Source organism: Xiphias gladius, chromosome 23 (assembly GCF_016859285.1).
Source record: "Xiphias gladius isolate SHS-SW01 ecotype Sanya breed wild chromosome 23, ASM1685928v1, whole genome shotgun sequence".
NCBI lineage: Eukaryota > Metazoa > Chordata > Actinopteri > Istiophoriformes > Xiphiidae > Xiphias > Xiphias gladius.
Genome location: NC_053422.1, coordinates 15,066,001 through 15,082,949, shown reverse-complemented (window position 1 = coordinate 15,082,949; position 16,949 = coordinate 15,066,001). Strand labels below are relative to the sequence as shown.

General features: G+C 41.2%; 1 protein-coding gene across 2 annotated transcripts in view; it reads right to left on the bottom strand.

Annotated features, from left to right (window-relative positions):
• Positions 1 to 6: 6 nt before the first annotated feature.
• LOC120785294 (serine/threonine-protein phosphatase 2A 55 kDa regulatory subunit B gamma isoform) overlaps positions 7 to 16,949 on the bottom strand; it is an 18,971-nt gene continuing 2,028 nt past the window's right edge. Inside the window, exons 1-9 of one of the 2 annotated variants that reach the window (XM_040119884.1) lie at positions 15,278 to 15,407; positions 9,269 to 9,366; positions 8,766 to 8,931; positions 7,907 to 8,019; positions 7,027 to 7,204; positions 5,983 to 6,147; positions 4,162 to 4,331; positions 1,121 to 1,212; positions 7 to 525 (exon numbers count right to left, since the gene is read on the bottom strand). In XM_040119884.1, coding sequence (XP_039975818.1) covers positions 231 to 525; positions 1,121 to 1,212; positions 4,162 to 4,331; positions 5,983 to 6,147; positions 7,027 to 7,204; positions 7,907 to 8,019; positions 8,766 to 8,931; positions 9,269 to 9,366; positions 15,278 to 15,359 — 1,359 coding nt within the window. In that variant the 5' untranslated portion in view covers positions 15,360 to 15,407 and the 3' untranslated portion in view covers positions 7 to 230. Of the gene's footprint in view, positions 526 to 1,120; positions 1,213 to 4,161; positions 4,332 to 5,982; positions 6,148 to 7,026; positions 7,205 to 7,906; positions 8,020 to 8,765; positions 8,932 to 9,268; positions 9,367 to 15,277; positions 15,408 to 16,949 lie in introns of those variants that run through there. The other variant, XM_040119885.1, reaches the window with a different exon arrangement.

Sequence of the window (16,949 nt, the reverse complement as noted above, 5' to 3'; positions counted from 1 at the left end):
CAGCCTGTTCCCTTTCTATTCCTTTCTAGGTCCTTTCAGTTCTGGGAAGCTTGGGAGGAGGTGAAGGAGTGCGTCAGAGAAGACATACACGTGTGTATGTTTTCTGCTCACGTGTGTGTGGATGCGTGTTAGGCATATTCCTGTGTGCGTATGTCTGTTAATGTGTACATTCGGGCATAGTGGTGTGTTCCGGTGTTAAATCATTCGTATCCGCCCCTGACATCCGTTCATTAATGCATCTCAGAGTTGAGTTTGTCCTGGAAGATGTACAGGTTGTTGGTGGCGGCGATGGCGATGATGTTCTCAGTCGGGTGCCAGGCAGTATGGAGGATCTTCTTGGTGAAGTCCAGGCTGTCCACGCTGATGTCGTCCTTCCGGCGCTTTCCTCCGGCGGCGCAGACCCTCCGCGGCTTCAGGACAGCTCGGGGTTTGCTGCTCTCTCTCGACGCCTCCAGGGTCACGTCGCGTTTGGTGTTGCGGTCGAACATGCGGAAGAAGTTGTTGTAGGCTCCGGTCATGATCACACTGGACAGAGAAGGAGGAGAAGGATCCAGTTATAACAATCTAGAAACACTCAAACACTCTCATTCTCTTTTCTCTTACTAAACTAGTGAGAACTATCCCATTATCCATCCTTGTACTGTATCGTACCTGGTTTGGTTCTGGAAAGGGACAAAAACCACAGTCAACAATTTAAAATGTAAGTACTTTCTGAAAAACAAGTAGTTCCTTAAGAAACTGTTCACACTGGATTATCCTGAGCACCCAAGACACAGCTACTGGACAGAGACACTGCTGTTGAATTTTTCAAGTGTAATACCTCAGTGCTTTAGGAGATATTCTGCTGATTTCTATTTGTACTGGATCAATCATTGTATTGTATTTGGGTGATGGATATTCCTCTCTGACATTTCTCCAAACCTCAGTGCATAAAACTGAAACTATCAGCACAGCAAGAAACCAGCACACGTAAAGAAAAATGTGATTTTTCTAGAAATTGGATGAACCCGTTTTAAAGCTTAAAAACACCCCATAAAGTACAAGAAGCAGTCTTCCTTTCCCCAATTAGGATATTTACAAAATACAAAAACAGACAGAGATGTCTGGAAACTTCAGGTACCTGTCGGAGCCGTTCCAGGCACACTCAAACTTGTCAAAGATGCAGTCGTTTTCATAAAGGGAACACAACTTGCTGCGGAGGTAATCATGAACCTGGAGGAATAAACACACACAACACACATGCACATACAGATGTGATTAAACATGAGTTCATCACACAGCTGCTCCACTCCCAGGTATTGACTCTGAATGTAAACTATAAATAGAAGAGTGAGCAGAGGAAGACACATACACACACACACACAAATCTCAGAAAAGACAAAACACATTAAATGTGGGCAAGTTGTAACGCAAACCTCCCTGAAGGCAACACTGATAAGACACCAGCCCTCAGCAATACGAGGGCCAGGAGTACATTTTAATCTAAACTCCTTTTCCATATCATCAAATCCATTGACATCCAGCTCTCTATTATCAAGCCCACCAAGGGCATGATAATAGAGACACACATGTGGACACACACACACACACGCACACACATATTCACTGACTAATAACTCTTTTCCCTTGTGCTTTCATTCGACCTGCCTGTGTCAGCACTGTGTCTGCTCGGTGATGCAAAGGTTTGAAACCTGCACCTTCCTCCAGCCGCCGTGCTCTGCATTAAGCCCCCTGTTTGCACATTCTGCATAAAGTCAGTCAACAGTCGCCTCGCAATCAATAAACGGTCAGGCTGAGGTCGGCTCATGGTTGTACATCAAACCCGGTGACATTTTTGTTTTCCCCCATGGGTCCCTCTGCATGAGGTGGAATGATACAGTGTCAGCTGGAGTTGAATATACAGTTTTTTTGTTTTTTTCCAGCCCGCATGATCTCTGATTTAGAGTACAGTAGATCATCCTTTGTGGATTAGTGCATATTTTTCAAGCTGTAGGAGGAGTCAGAGTGTAAATTTACCAAAATAAGAGGAGTTTAGCCCTGAAATCATTTTCTCCTGTGTTTCTCTCAGTTTACTAAGTCCACCCACATATACTGTAATCTCTACCATGTCTATCTCTCATCCTCTCATTTACAAACCCTTCCCCCCATTCTTCTCTCCTCTCATCACACCATCCTCACACCACCTCCCAAACCCCCCTTTCTTCTTCCTCCCTCTGCATGCTGCATTGCAGATCTAGGTGTTGGGCGCTGTGTAAGGTATCCCTCCTTCCCGCTTCACTTTATGAGTGGAGGCTTGGCAGCCTATAAATAGCTCCAGTGCGTCTTGGCCTCCCACTCCTGGCTGCCTCATAGGCCATCACACGTCAGAGAGACACACACAGAAACACATATGTTCACCCACACGCCCACGGCAGGAAAACTAAACACACACTTAAAAAAAGGAGTTGATCAATACTTCTGCTACACATAAATGCATAATCAGAGGCTAGTGTGGCTTATTGTAAACACTTGCAAGGGACATTGTTTCGAGACAAATTAAGTGTGGATGTCTGAAAGATGCACACAAAGTAGAAAAAGCTTTTTTTATCAGTTCACTACTTAGTGTTGTATGTGTACAATTTTCACAGTATGTAAGGCCCACTTAATCTCAACCCCACATACATGGTATAATGACAATTTACTGTTTGTGTTTGTTTCACACATGTATTAATCTGCCAAACACACACAGATTAATCTATGAATTATAGCCCAAAGTTTAAAACCCTGTGAGGGTTTCTGATTATTCTGCACTGATGAGAAGAAGTGCGTTATCTGGCGCATAATCAGTCCAATTATCGTTAAAAGGTTTCGGAAAAATCTAATCATCAGTAAGTACTGTGATTCTGAGAGGCAACTTTATTCCCATGATTCATTTCTGTTTCCAATTATGCACATTTTCCTGGATGACAATGCCCTCTTTCAGGGGCAGTTATTCACTGAGCATTTTGGACAACACAACTGTGATTTCAGTCACAAACACTTACGTCAAGGAAGTGAGCGTTTAATACAAACGGTTATGCAGTTCTAATATAGAGGCTTTGTTTAGAGAATCTGAGCAGCAACGATTCTGCTGAAAGAATGACAACCCACAAAACAAACATCGGAATTATGTTGTGCAGAATTTTGAGATACAGATGTGTGACAAATGAAAGGAAAAAACAATATGAAGTGTCTAATTAAGGTGTCGGGCCACCATGAGCCACAAGAAAAGCTTCAATGCTCTTTGATATAGATTGTGAAATACTCTGAAACTCTACTGAATGGATGAAACAATATTCTTCCAGAAGATATTCCCTCATTTGGTGTTTTGATAATGGTGGTGGAGAGCGCTGTCTAACACGTCAGTCTTTCATAGATGTTCAACTGGGTAGAGAACTGGTGACTGCAAGGGACACAGCTATGAAAATGATTCACATCATTTTCATACTCATCAAAAACCATTCAATGACCCCCCATGTTTTGCATAGAAGCATCTGTATTTCTTGTGTTTCTTTACTATTTTTTTCCGGTTTCCTTGAATGTGCCATCGAGTTAGAACTTTAAACACACGTGAACATATTTGGTATCTTACCAAACACAACGATAGCAAAAAATTAATCACATAAGCAGGACTCAGGCGCAGACACAAGTGGTGTTGGCATGAGGATCTCAGCAGACTAATAACAAGAGGTGTCGAGTTACACAGGCTACATATGACTGCATGTTGAACTCAACTGATAGCCAACAACCAATGTATAAACCAGTGGTGATGAAGCAAGAATGAACAGCCAATAAGCTAGTACAAACACAACTTCAGTATTCTGCCTGAACACGAAGCTCTCCGATGCTTTGTGCTGTACCAAGAGTAGAAGAGAGCACTTGGAATATCAGGAAACAGTGGGTGGAAATTCCATTTTACGGCTTTAATTCCAGTGGTGATCTTCAATAATCCCTGGTCTTTGAGAGATCAGTGGACTGAAGAGAAAATATGTTAATGCTTCCTCAACGACTGATTAGTTCACTTTGCCCTGAGTAAATTTTCTACTTGCCAGAGGGAATCTCATCATGGTAGCTGAGCCTGAGAAAAAACATTCAATGTGTCTCCTGTATTTTAACACAGCTTCATGTTTTTCCGTCACACACCTGGTACGTCTCCAGGGGCTTGCTCTCCATATTGAGGTCCCAGACTTTGGCAGTCAGGTAGTCTCTGGTGAGCAGATAGCGGCCGCTGTGGCTGAACTTGACGTCCGACACAGAGGAGATGATCTCAGAGAAAAAGGAGCGGGCGCTGGGGTCCTCGGGCTCCTCAAACACTGGAGAGGGTGGCAGAGAAAAGGGGGAGAGAGGAGGGCAGGAGTGTGAATGCTGATAAACCAGACGTCCGGCAGAAACACACTTGAGTATGTGCGTCACATGATGATGGTATGTGTGGCTTTGCCTCATGTGCAGAGATAAAGAAATGTCTCAGATGGGTCTTTATGTTGACTGTAGTCTATGATTCAGACAAACTATACAGATGCCTTCTGTATGTTTATGGACAGATGTTGCTGTCTGAATGCTTCTGTGTATAAACATCTGCACATTTAGAAGAAAACAATTAAATAATTTCTTTCTAACAACACAAAGAAAGAAACATAGTAAACGCAGACATCACTCATTATAGAGGTCCTCCACTGAACACAATTTGAAGTGTTCACTGCACTGGTGACTCATACTGGTCAGAGCTGTAAAACACATATGAAACTGGCCATTTCAATGTGGAAGTACGCAGGGACATAAAATATGAAGAAGAGAAGAGAAAGTTGGGAAACCATAAATCTGAAGTATAAGAACAATGGACAGCAGATTTATAGAAAAACTAATGGACCTGCAGTAAAAAGAAATATTATTACACAGTGAAAAAAAAAGTTGCAAAAGAGATATATTGTGCTCCTAAACTGTGTGGAAATCAAAATTCTTACAGTGAATGAACATACCTGAGCTCTTGAAGCTTTTAGTTCATTAACTACAAACTGAATACACAGTGTATAGTGTCAAGAGAGTCCTTGCTCTTAACTACAAAACCACACATAAATATAGCAAAACTGTGAATAATAATCCACTGTTATAAATTCGATATCTTAAGAAAGTCTCTGCAAGTTGATTTTCAAGTTGGTTGATTTTCAAGCAAGTCTAAGAGTCTAAAGCCATGCTAGTGGCTCTGTGAGGTTGCAGTTAGGCCCAGCGGTGCTCTAGGCATAATGCTGACATCGGCATGCTACTCAATATGCTCAACAAGACAATGCTAACATGCGGGTGTTAAGCAGGTATAATGTTTACCATGTTGACCATTTTAGTTTATTGTATTAGCATGCTAACATTTGCTAATTATCACTAAATGCAGAGTCCATCTGAGGCTTGTGGGAATGTCATTCGTTTTGCAGATACTGGACAAAATGAAATGTTGACCTGATGATGGCGCTAAATAAAAAGTCTGGGTATCCTTAAAGTACTTACAGTTCGTTATGAGGGGGGCATGAAATGTTTGTAGCAAATTTCATGGCAATCCATCCAATAGTTGCTGAGACATTTCTCTCAAATCCACAAATTTGAACCTAATGGTCATGCTAGAGGAAGAGTCAGTAGGATTCATCCTCTGGGGACTACAAATGTTTGTACAACATTTCATGACAATCCATTCCATAGCTGTTGTGATATATCGGGTGATGAACCAACCGACAGACCGACATTGGCTGGCAAAAACTAAAGCCATGGACTGTATATTTTGAAATTTATGGCTGCCTAAAAGCTGGGACAATAATCTAAAAACTTAAGGTATGCTTTGAAAAATGTTAAGCAGCAAAGTTAAGTTTCTCTGATTTTTAGTTCAGTTTAGCGCTAAAAATGACTCTCCCAGAGAAAGGCTATAGTTACAAAATAGCTGTCAACTGTATGTCTCTATTGCAGCTCAGCAGGTTTACTCACATTTGGAGTGTTTGTCGCACAGCGCTGCTTCTCTCATGTCACAGAGGCGCAGGGTGCCTTTGCTGCTGCTATAGACAAACAAATTACAGTGGTGGGGATGAAACTCAGCTGCTGTGATCACCTCTGTCAGATCCTCCATGTTGGTTGGCTTGATGTCCACAATGTCTAAGAGAAAGCCTTGCTCAGGAAAGCAACAAAGAGAGTCGGCTTCCTAGAGCCTATAGTTTATTTTTTCCTGAACTGTTTTTACCTGCTGAAGTCTACCATACCGTATGTAGATATTCATTCATTCATCCTCTTATCAATTTTATTCACTGACTGACCCACTGAGAAACTAATTAGACTATGTTTGAATTAATGTGGAAACCCACACAGGATCATAGTATACATACTAAATAAAAAGTGTGTGTAAATGTATACATAAGCAACACAATGTAAATAATTTACAGCAGAAATAAACCAAAGCAATATAAATATATCTTTAGGGGATTGTTGGGAGAAAAGTAATTCCACATTCAAATAAATTGTAATATTATAAATCCTGTCTGGGTCAGGGATGTGACTGTACTGTGTCCTATTGAGCAGGATTAGAACTCAGAAAGGGGCTGAAATATTTATGCAGCCTTTGAATTATTCATTAAGCTACATTTTCACTCCTCAAGAATAATATTCCCCTCCCCCAACAGTATGTGTCTTTGTGTATTTCTTTATACAACAAAGTGGGGTTAGCAATGTGGGAGTATGTTATGTGAGTGTGTGTGTGTGTGTGTGTGTGTGTGTGTGTGTGTGTGTGTGTGTGTGTGTGTGTGTGTGTGTGTGTGTGTGTGTGTGTGTGTGTGTGTGTGTGTATGTGTGTGTATGTGCGTGGGCAGGGATTGATTATTGAGGATGTATAAGCATCTATGTGGTAAGTATGAATTAATTATCTTTGGCCTTGTGCTTTAATAAATCTATTCCTAATTTTATAAGTGTTGTGCAGCTGTGGTTGTTGTTCTCCCTCTATTCCCCTCACTATGCATGTACACTATGACCCATAAAGGATACTGAAGCTGCGGTCAGTGATGTCAAGATGCCACAGGTTGATCCTCAGGTCATCAGCTGACATGTAGGTCTCATAGTCGGAGTTGACAGAGATGGAGTTGACGTGGTAGGTGTGGGCATTTGCAAACACTCGCCGCGGGCTCACCTCCACCATCAGGTCCATCGGCTTCAACACCGGTACCTTGGAAAGAAAGGAGAGAGACTGCAGTTTAACATCCTTCGTAACTGATCAGGAGAAGAAAAATGGTTAAGGTACTGACAGTAGTTACATTTAAATAATTTTATTGTAATGAATTCATATTTAATGCATTACTTTCTTTGACATCAATAATACATTATTGCTAGAACCCAAATTTGCTCACTTGACAGCAAGATCAAGAGAAAATCCAGTACATACATTTCAAATCTGGACATTTGCTTTAACATACAAATTCTTTGACAGCTTAAATGTGCCCTTATTTGGATACAGCACAGTGGGAGCAACACCACTAGATACATACATGTTCTCAGACCACCCCAAAAAAAGGACATATCGCACAAGTATTTATACACATGGACACGCTGTGCGTTACTGTGTACTAAATGCTAAGAATTCACCACAAATAGAAACACTGATGCTTTGACTAATTTAGATCCAGTGCAGATGTTGTGCTGCTGTTCTCTACAGATGGAAAAAGATTATTCCTCTGCCCCACATACTCACGCATACATACATGTACCTTTGTGCCAGTGACCCATTTTTGCAAATGTAAACACATCAGTACCCACTGAACCAGTTTTGTTGCACAGCCTACTGCATTTATGAACATTTCAGTGTGTGCATTCACATGTGTATATAGATAGGTAGATAGATGAATAGACAGATAGATATATTGATAATTACCTGTAGGGAGGTGACGGTGGAGATGTCCTTGATGCGACCCTCCTCGTCCTTCAGGTTGTATCCTTCAGGCCGTTTGTCTCTTTCACTCACCTTCCACAACTTAATGGTTTTATCTGGGAAACAGACAGGGCCAATAAACAATCAGATAAGAAAAATAGATAATTTGGAAGTGTATCAAATGAATAAAAGTTGCTTTTGGACATACTAGAGGTTAGGAAGTTATCTGGAGATGTGATTAAAGACTAAATATAGAATTTCATCTCAAAATGGTAAAGCTAAAAGTCTAAAGCCTTACAAGAGCTTTTTTAAGATTTCTGTATAAAGGCAACGTCAACTCAGGCACTTGTCTTTAACAGAAATGGCATAATAGACAAGATAATCTACATCATTCTAAACCATCAGCTCTGAAAGACAGCTTGGACTCTGAATCTCTGAATGAGCTAAGAGCACAGCTTTGTTTTATCAACACTGACGGACACAAAAATTCTTTGTATTATATTGAAAAAAATGACATCAAGAATCTGGGCGGCAGCATTGCTCAACTGCTGGGGCAGGTCTTACATTTTTCATACCGTCAATCATAAATAATAGTACTTAGATAAATCAATAAGAGGGCTCTCAGGGAAAATCTATAGATCTTCCAATATAGCCATAAACACAGAATTTAAACTGATGAATGGACCTCTATGTGAAGACAGACAGATTCAGATCTTAATCCACAACAGAAATGTGATCCAACACAAGCAAATGTTCTCTCTTTAGGTAAGGGAAAATTTCCTTTCTGACCTGAGAAACGTCTTCCTATTTTCACATCTTCCTCACTCCTCTCAGATGTGTGTGTGTGTAGGGGGGCTCTTACCATTGGTGGAGAGGAGGAAGTGTGCCGCGTTCTGCTGGGGCAGCCATCGGATCTTATTGATCTTCTCCTCAATCTCCAGACTCTTAAGGTAGTCGAACTCGGGCTCATGGCTCTGAAAAGTGCTGTAGACATTGTACTCTCCCTGGGAGAATGGTTCGATCTTGCTCTGTGGACAGAAAAGGAGGAAATGGAAAAAAAGGTATGTGCGAATATCTCGAGAAAAATTGAGCAGTTGCTAACATGTACATAGTGCAATGTAACACCCCCGACCCGATTTAGTCACCCTCACCTTGATCAGGTGTAGAAATAGCATGGCATGGACTCTGCAAAGCTATAATGATGCACCCTCTGACACAGCAGAAGCATCAACTATTTATCAGTCAATCTAAAATGAAGCTGGAGGGGAACTGTGTATGTTCATTGCTGCTCTCACAGCTGAAATGAAAAAATGGCATATTTGTGTTTATGATTTTAAGTGTGTGAGTGTTGGTGTGTGTGTCTACCTCTGGTTCCCTCTGAAAGATGACCACTCGGCCCCCCTTGTCCCCTGTGGCCAGGAGCTCTCCTGTGTGGTTGAACTCAACAGTGGAGATGATATCGGCTGGGGAGAGAGAGACATAGAGAACACGATGTAGGAAGAGAGAGAGAGAGCAATGTGGTATGAGAGGAAAGACTGGTAGAGAAAGAGAGCAGCCATTAGCTAATTGACCACACATCATCATTCATCTACATAATCTGTTTATCTGACTCTAAATTATTTAACCAAGGCAAGAGTCATTGCATTAACATGTAAATGGATTAAAATATGGAAATTAATGTGTAGAATACAACAACATTTGATCACTAACACAAATATTCCTCAAATGTTTGCAAACTGTCAGAGGAAATTCAGATTATAAGGTACATATCAGCCTGTCAAAATATACAGAAAATCAGAGTGATTGTCACACACACACACACACACACACACACACACACACACACACACACACACACACACACACACACACACACACACAGAGCCGTTTCACATTAAGCACATTTGCTATCTGTGTTCCACAATGACACATACACAATGATGCACAGGATTACGGTGTCACAAATTCATCGTTTGTGTGTTTGTGTGCGTATAGTATCAATTATGGCTGTAGTGTCCGAAAGTGTAAACACACCTCAGAGTGTATTTGAAATAGTGATTAAATATAATTCAAACATTATTTCTCAGTACAATAATTTGCATATTTGCAACAATGTCCCCATCACTAGCTCTGTGGACCTAAACGCCAACACAGTCTGACTCAGTCACAACTCTGTAATATGAGGAGTAATCACATTATTAACCACTTAGGATTTACTGACTCAATGCTCTTAGTTGTCCTCCCTGCATCACACAACATACCAAATCAGAAATAGAAAGCACTCAGTTGTGCCATTTAATGAAGGCCATGCGAGTGTGACATATGACGCTTGAATCTGGTTTATAGTTGTATGTAATCTCTTTGCTGTCCTTCTATCTGCTTATTTCATAACAAGTCCGCTTTGTGCTGCAGACTGAGCTTTATTTGGAGACAGAGCTGCTTTAGAGACAGAAAAAAATCTCTTTCACAGTAACTATAGGGTCACTGAAAAAGAGGTGGCAAGAGAGGACATAGCTAACCTGGCATGAAGCCATATTAAGTTATCTCAGGTCATATAATTTCATCCAATTCAAGGTAATTAGTCTACTGATGTGATCAGGAATGGATGAATTTAAAAAAGCCAAATAAACAGGTCCAGTCTGTTTACTGACAGAGGCGAACTGAATGTCAAGCTCAGTTGTCAACTTTCAATCTGTGGTTGGAGTAATTTCTGCACAGTTTTCACACATGTAAATTTGTGCCGTGTTAAGGACAGACAGTTGCTGGTGATGCTGATCACCATGGCAATGACTTAAGTGCTGATTGGAAAGCCTTCAAAATGGAACAACACACAGATTCTTAAGCTTTCTTTATCAAATTTTATCCATATATTTTTGTCTTCACATAATACCCACCTCTGTGTCATGAAAAAGCAAAACTTCCTCAGTTTTCAGTAGTTCAGTTGCAGGTGAATGGGGCAGTAAGTCAGATGTTGAATTTGCATGTTTGCATGCTAACTACTACTAAAGTTATTTGAAAGGGAATAGTTATCGATGTCTTGGAGTCTTGTAGGAAGATTTCTGTTACCTACAGACAGAGCCAGGCTGGCTGTTTCCCCCTATGTCCTGTCTATACTTCCTGTCTTTACGCTCAGCTGCCTGACTGCTGGCTCCAGGTTCACATCTAGTTTATAGGCTTGAGTGCTATTGATCTTCTTATCTTCTTCGTGGCAAGACAGCAAATATGTGTATTTTCCAAAATGTCAAACTATTCCTTTAAAGACTCTCTCCATCAATGCTGAAATCTGCTAGGTTCTCTGGCCCCAAACATCACAGTTTAACAACCATACTCGATTAGCACAACATCCAGTTCCACTTCGCATGCAACAGTAGAGATTGAGTTACTCATTGCTGACCATAAATCTATAAACCTATACCACCTAAAAACACAACACCTAGTGTTACTTTCACCAGATGTTCCAGGTGTATTAACAAGCTACATTTTGACCATTTACCTAGTGTTGTCTCCTCCAGAGCAGTGCAGCCTCACAAAGATTTCTGTACAGCAAAAGCTCAGGTCTGCTACTGCACTACAGAATTATTAAATAATCTCTTCCAAAATGTCATAGATTAGATTTAAAAAACAAGACTAGTTTCTGATGCTGTATCCCACTAAGCGTTCAACAAAGGGGTCCAGTGAGCGTAGTTTTGATAGAAAAAAAACATGGTTTTCAATAACATTGACTGCAATAAAAACAGAACGCGGAAAGTGTATTTATTGAGAGTTGGAGTGATTTGAAGCTGTAGCCTTGCCTATTTCATGGTGGCCTTGAGAGAGCGAGATTTTATGATGAGGGGAGCCAGGGACTGCTCTTCAATCTCTACACCAACACGACCTTATTCACCCTGTTCCTCACACAGTTCATGTATTACTGGTTGCCTCTTTCTCGCTTTCCATCATCTTTCCATTAGTTACTGTACTCTTTCTTGATCTCTCAGCTGCTACAGTGCTGTCTTTATTCTTCAGATTCAATTTCTTTCCTCTATTTCGGGCTTTCTCTCGCTCTCTCTCCCCCCACACGTTCGTTTGTCATCTCTTTATCTCTTGTTCTCCAGTTTCTCTCTTTGCCCCATTTCAATCTCTCATTTTTTTTCTTGGTTGTCTTTCCACAGTCAGCGCCCTCTCTTTCTCTCATCCCTCCCCCACTGCACTCTGCTGCCTGGCTGTACGTTAGCATGTATGTAGTGGTGGTGGTGCTGGTGGTGGAAGAATGGGAAGGATGGAAAGGGAGGCGGAGGAAAGAGAGGCTTGGGTGGAAGCGGTGGAGGGATCCTCCGGTGAGCAGGGGTTGCCATAGTAACAAGCTGAGCCAACCAGTAGCAGTGGTACTCGTAGCGGTTAGCCGTATATGGCAGTCTGGTGAAGGAGGAAGCGGGATTCATCAATCCAATCCTCGCAGGGAGAAAGAGCGCAGTAAAATAATTATGGCGCCGCACTTTTGTCCACTAACAAACTACCAGGAGATGCAACACACGCTATGACCCGAATTGAGGATATGTAGCTATTTAATGCATGAACACACATGATGGTACTCATTCAAACACACAGAACCCTATGCATGCAGGCAAATTCACAAATACGCATACGCACACCAGGTAGTTTTGATTGCACGTAATACTGCACTGCAAACAAGTGTACTTGATACTCTGTGTGTGTGTGTGTGTGTGTGTGTGTGTGTGTGTGTGTGTGTGTGTGTGTGTGTGTGTGTGTGTGTGTGTGTGTGAGTTAGTGTGTACACACTTACCGACAACTGTGTCTCCACTCAAGTCACTCAGAGAAAGAGCTAAGCTAAGGAAAATTACAGAAGTGGTTCATAATATAGCTGAATAAAATATGGACCACACACACTCTTCTGTCATCCTCTGTCTGTTTCTTGGCCTCCCTCCTATTTATCATTCTGTGTCTGTCTATCTGTCTCTCTTACACACAAACAGCTCATACCAATCTGTCTCTCTCAGACTCCTTATTAGAAGAGCAGTACAGAAAAATAAACCACTAAGAATACAAACTACCACTGCAGACACAAGCATCATCATGCGTTCTGTGGCTCTCCTCGAAGAGGCACCGTTGGCCAGCGTACTGATGTAATATGTGTGTGTTTGTGACTGTCTGTTAGGGTGTCGAGCTGTAAGTCAGTGTCTGATAGTGTGGATGTGTGTGTGCTACAGTATAGCAAGCTAGCTGTGTCTGTCTCCCACAGACAGTCCATTAGCATCAGCAGGCCTGTCTGACTCATCGCCACACTGCAGGAGCTAAGAGAACACACTGTGACTGCAAGTGCATGGATCTACACATACAGTACTGCACATATCAACACAAAACAACATCACACAAACATGAACGAACTCAATGACACAGAGAGGTATAAAAAACATGCACAAGTAATAAAAACACAAAAGCTCAAATGCACTGTGAGGTGTTTACAAGGACAGCAGCTCCCCAATGATCGAAGAACATTAAAGGCTTTGCTTTCTTTCTGTTTTATGTGATTTATCGTATTATACATTCAATATCTTTAAAAATTTGGGGATGACCAAACAAGCCAAAACAAGAAGATGTCCCCTGGGGCTTTAGCAAACTGTTATCAGCATCTTTCACTATTTTCTGACATTTTATGAAGCAAAAATTAACCAATGAATCGATACAATGTTAGGCTGATTAACTGATGATAATAATCGTTAGTTCCAACCATAGTCTGTATTATACACATTAGGATTAGTGCTCATCTGTGGCTATAAAATTAGATAAGCCAGACACTTTAGAGGGGAGAGGAGAAGAGAGGAGGTTTATTGGCTAGATGAGAATGGTGGCATAGTTAAAGGGAGGGGAGATTTTCTTATTTCATTATTTTTTGTTAAGGCTACTATAGGGACAGAAGGGGGAGCAGACGTCTTACATTCCCAATTATAGATATCTTGGGTCTGGGTAAACATGGACCATTAAAGCTCAGCCAAAAACAGACTCCTTAAAAGCAAGGACAAGCCACCACTCAGCAGATGTGTGTGTATGTGTTTTGGAGAGTGTGTGCGTGCTGAAGCTCAAAGGGCTGCACATTTCCTGTGTACGTGTACACAAGTGTGTGTACTCAATTACCCTGAAGAGAAATACACAGGGGTGAGAGAGAGGGAGAGGCGGAAGCGAAGGCGACGAGGGGAGAGACTGCCAGAGGGAGACGTTAAATTGATCCCTGTCCTGCAGTTTTGGAGTTACTTGTTAAAAAACTGGTGCATGTGTTTGTGTAAGAGGTGCACATGTGTGGAGAGGAGTGATTTAAGCCCAGCACAGCGGGGAATCTGCTATTTCTCCAGACACGCATTGCCACAATGGAGCAGAGCCGGTGTGAGCCTAATGGTTATGGACGCAAACAATTAGAAACACAAACCGAGCCAGCTTCAGCATGTGTGAAATACGCCTGTAATCCATCTTTACCTAGCCGCAAAACCATCTTCTGACTGCCAGAGTTCTCAAAGCTCTAGTGTGTGATTCATTTTTGATAAAAATCAATTTGTTTTTCCAACGGATTTGTGAAACAGTAACATAACAAAGATTAGGAGTTTAGCTGGTTTACACCCAGTCTAAACTCAGATTATGTGTCAGTGTCTCATAAATACTGACATGTAATCCTATATTCTGAAAACTCTCTTTTTTGCATGTATTTAAAGTTGAAGGGATTAGTCAGACAAAACAAGCAATTTGAAGAGTCCGGGAGATTGTGACAGGCATTTATCCCTGACATTTTACTGACTACAGGATTCATGAATAAATTCGAGGAAATAACTAATGTCTGCACAGTACGTATACAGTGCATATGTGTTCAGAGGTTTAAAAAGTGCATGTTCATGCACATGGATGTGAGTGTCTATATGTGTCTTCCTGCGTATTAAATAGAACCAACAGTAAGATAGCTAAGCTTTGAAGGAGATGGGATGTCATCTGGTCAAACTATTTAAAGAAATAAATCACACACACTAACACACACATACACACACACACATACAAAATCCACACTGAAGCAGACAGACTGAGCCAAAAATAAAGAGGCAGTTAAAAATAGAGACACACAAAACAGATGAGGCAGACAGACAGAGACAAAGGGATGTTTAAGATATTTATAACATGCAGACTCAAATGAGAACTCACCTGATTCAAACTACTCACGCACACACACACCCTTAATGACATACACATTCAAGCTGAACTCACGCCCACACTCACAAACAACCACCCCCACACAGGCACACACACAAAAAACTCTTGTATCTCACACTGGGGTCATGTTGCACAACTGTGCGACATGGATATGACCTTCGGGATAGAAGAGGATAGAGCACACACCTTCAGTGTAAGAGGCAAACGGCTCAGGCTCCAGAGAAAGGGTAGTGATGTCGGAGCACAGGACCTGGATGGGGCTCAACATCCTGGGGGAGGACTCCAGGGTGGAGAGGGGTGGACAGGATGGGCGGGGCTCTTCAGGCTATAGCCAGGAGCAGCCCTGCAAGAGGAGCAAGGATGGAGGGAAGGGAAGGGAGGGAGCAGGTCAACAGGGAGGCAGAGGGTAAGGAAGGAAGGAAGGAGGATCGGGTGGGGAGGGTTAGGAGGTAGGGTTAAGGGTAAGGACTGAGTTACTACATCACCACGTTCGGCCATGAGTGCTCACCAAAGAAAATCTACTGGTGGTGTATTCATGATCATACTGTAGTTATGTAAAATGAAATATTCTCATGTTGGGTAAAAGGCTAGCAAGACATGGAGGATGAACAGAGATAAACAACAAATGGGACAGAGTCTTAGTATGTCTTGTTAGGCCTCTTTTTGTGAAAATCAGTTTTGCAGGTGATCATAATTGTGTTCACTGCACGCCGCAAGGAAGAGAAGAAAGCAAGAAGTGTGGATTGCTCTCTCACATTTCCATAGGAGTGACAAGGATATAATGGTATATATGCGGGCTGTGACCAACAAATATTGCCATTATTGATTATTCTGATATTTTTATTTAATTAATCTTTAATCACTGATAAAATGTGAAACATATTGAAATCTGCCCCCTTACAAGTTACTAAACAGTGCTAAGATTTTAAGGTATTCAATTTAAAATTACATGAAAGAAAAAGAAATGAAATTGAATGCTAAAGTCTGATATGCTGTGCAAAATGTTCTCTATTTTCATGTTTAGAATTGCATTTACAATGACCTATTTGTGGATTTTTACAATGGCCATCATCGCTGCAGTATTGTATCCAGATGTATGTTAGTACATACATCTATGTACGTGTATGTGTAAAGAACTTGTAATTCCAATTTTGTGAGTTTTGTGTATTCAGTTTGTGAAAGCTCCTCTTTACACTGAGAAATTTATGAAACCTTTTCAAATTCAACTGGATTCTGTCAAAAACACATCACTCTAAAAATTAGGTTGTTTGTTTTAGGTCCTTGAAATAAGACATTTTACAGTTTTCCATCAACAGTGTAAATAGGTAGACCCTATATATTCTGTATGGTACACAATAATAATGGGGTTGATGTGTGTGCATTATTTATTATGTGTAATAATTCATTAATAACTTACTTACAAAAATCTCAAAAATGGAAACATTATGAATTTGGTGTTCTTTCCTCATTCATCCTCGAACCTAATGCTTCTACAGCTGGAGGTGAGGTTGTAGGAAAGGGAGATATTGAGAAAGTCAAAGGGAGTGAGAGGAGGGGAGTTAGAGATGGAGGGAAGAAGGGAGGGGAGGGACAGTGAGGTAGAGGGAGGTTAAGCATCCCTCCCCTGTAGGAGTTAGAGGACAGGGGAATCCCCACGGGAAGATCTACAGACACTCTGTTATGTATGCGCACACACACATATACTCACACAAAAAAACACTTGCACACACCCATACATATACATACAGTGATCGAACAAAAAGACACACAGTATGCATTCAGAGAGACAGACATGAATATGAACGCAACACAGGCATAAAATAAAGAAAGACGGAGACACAAAGGAGATAACAAAATA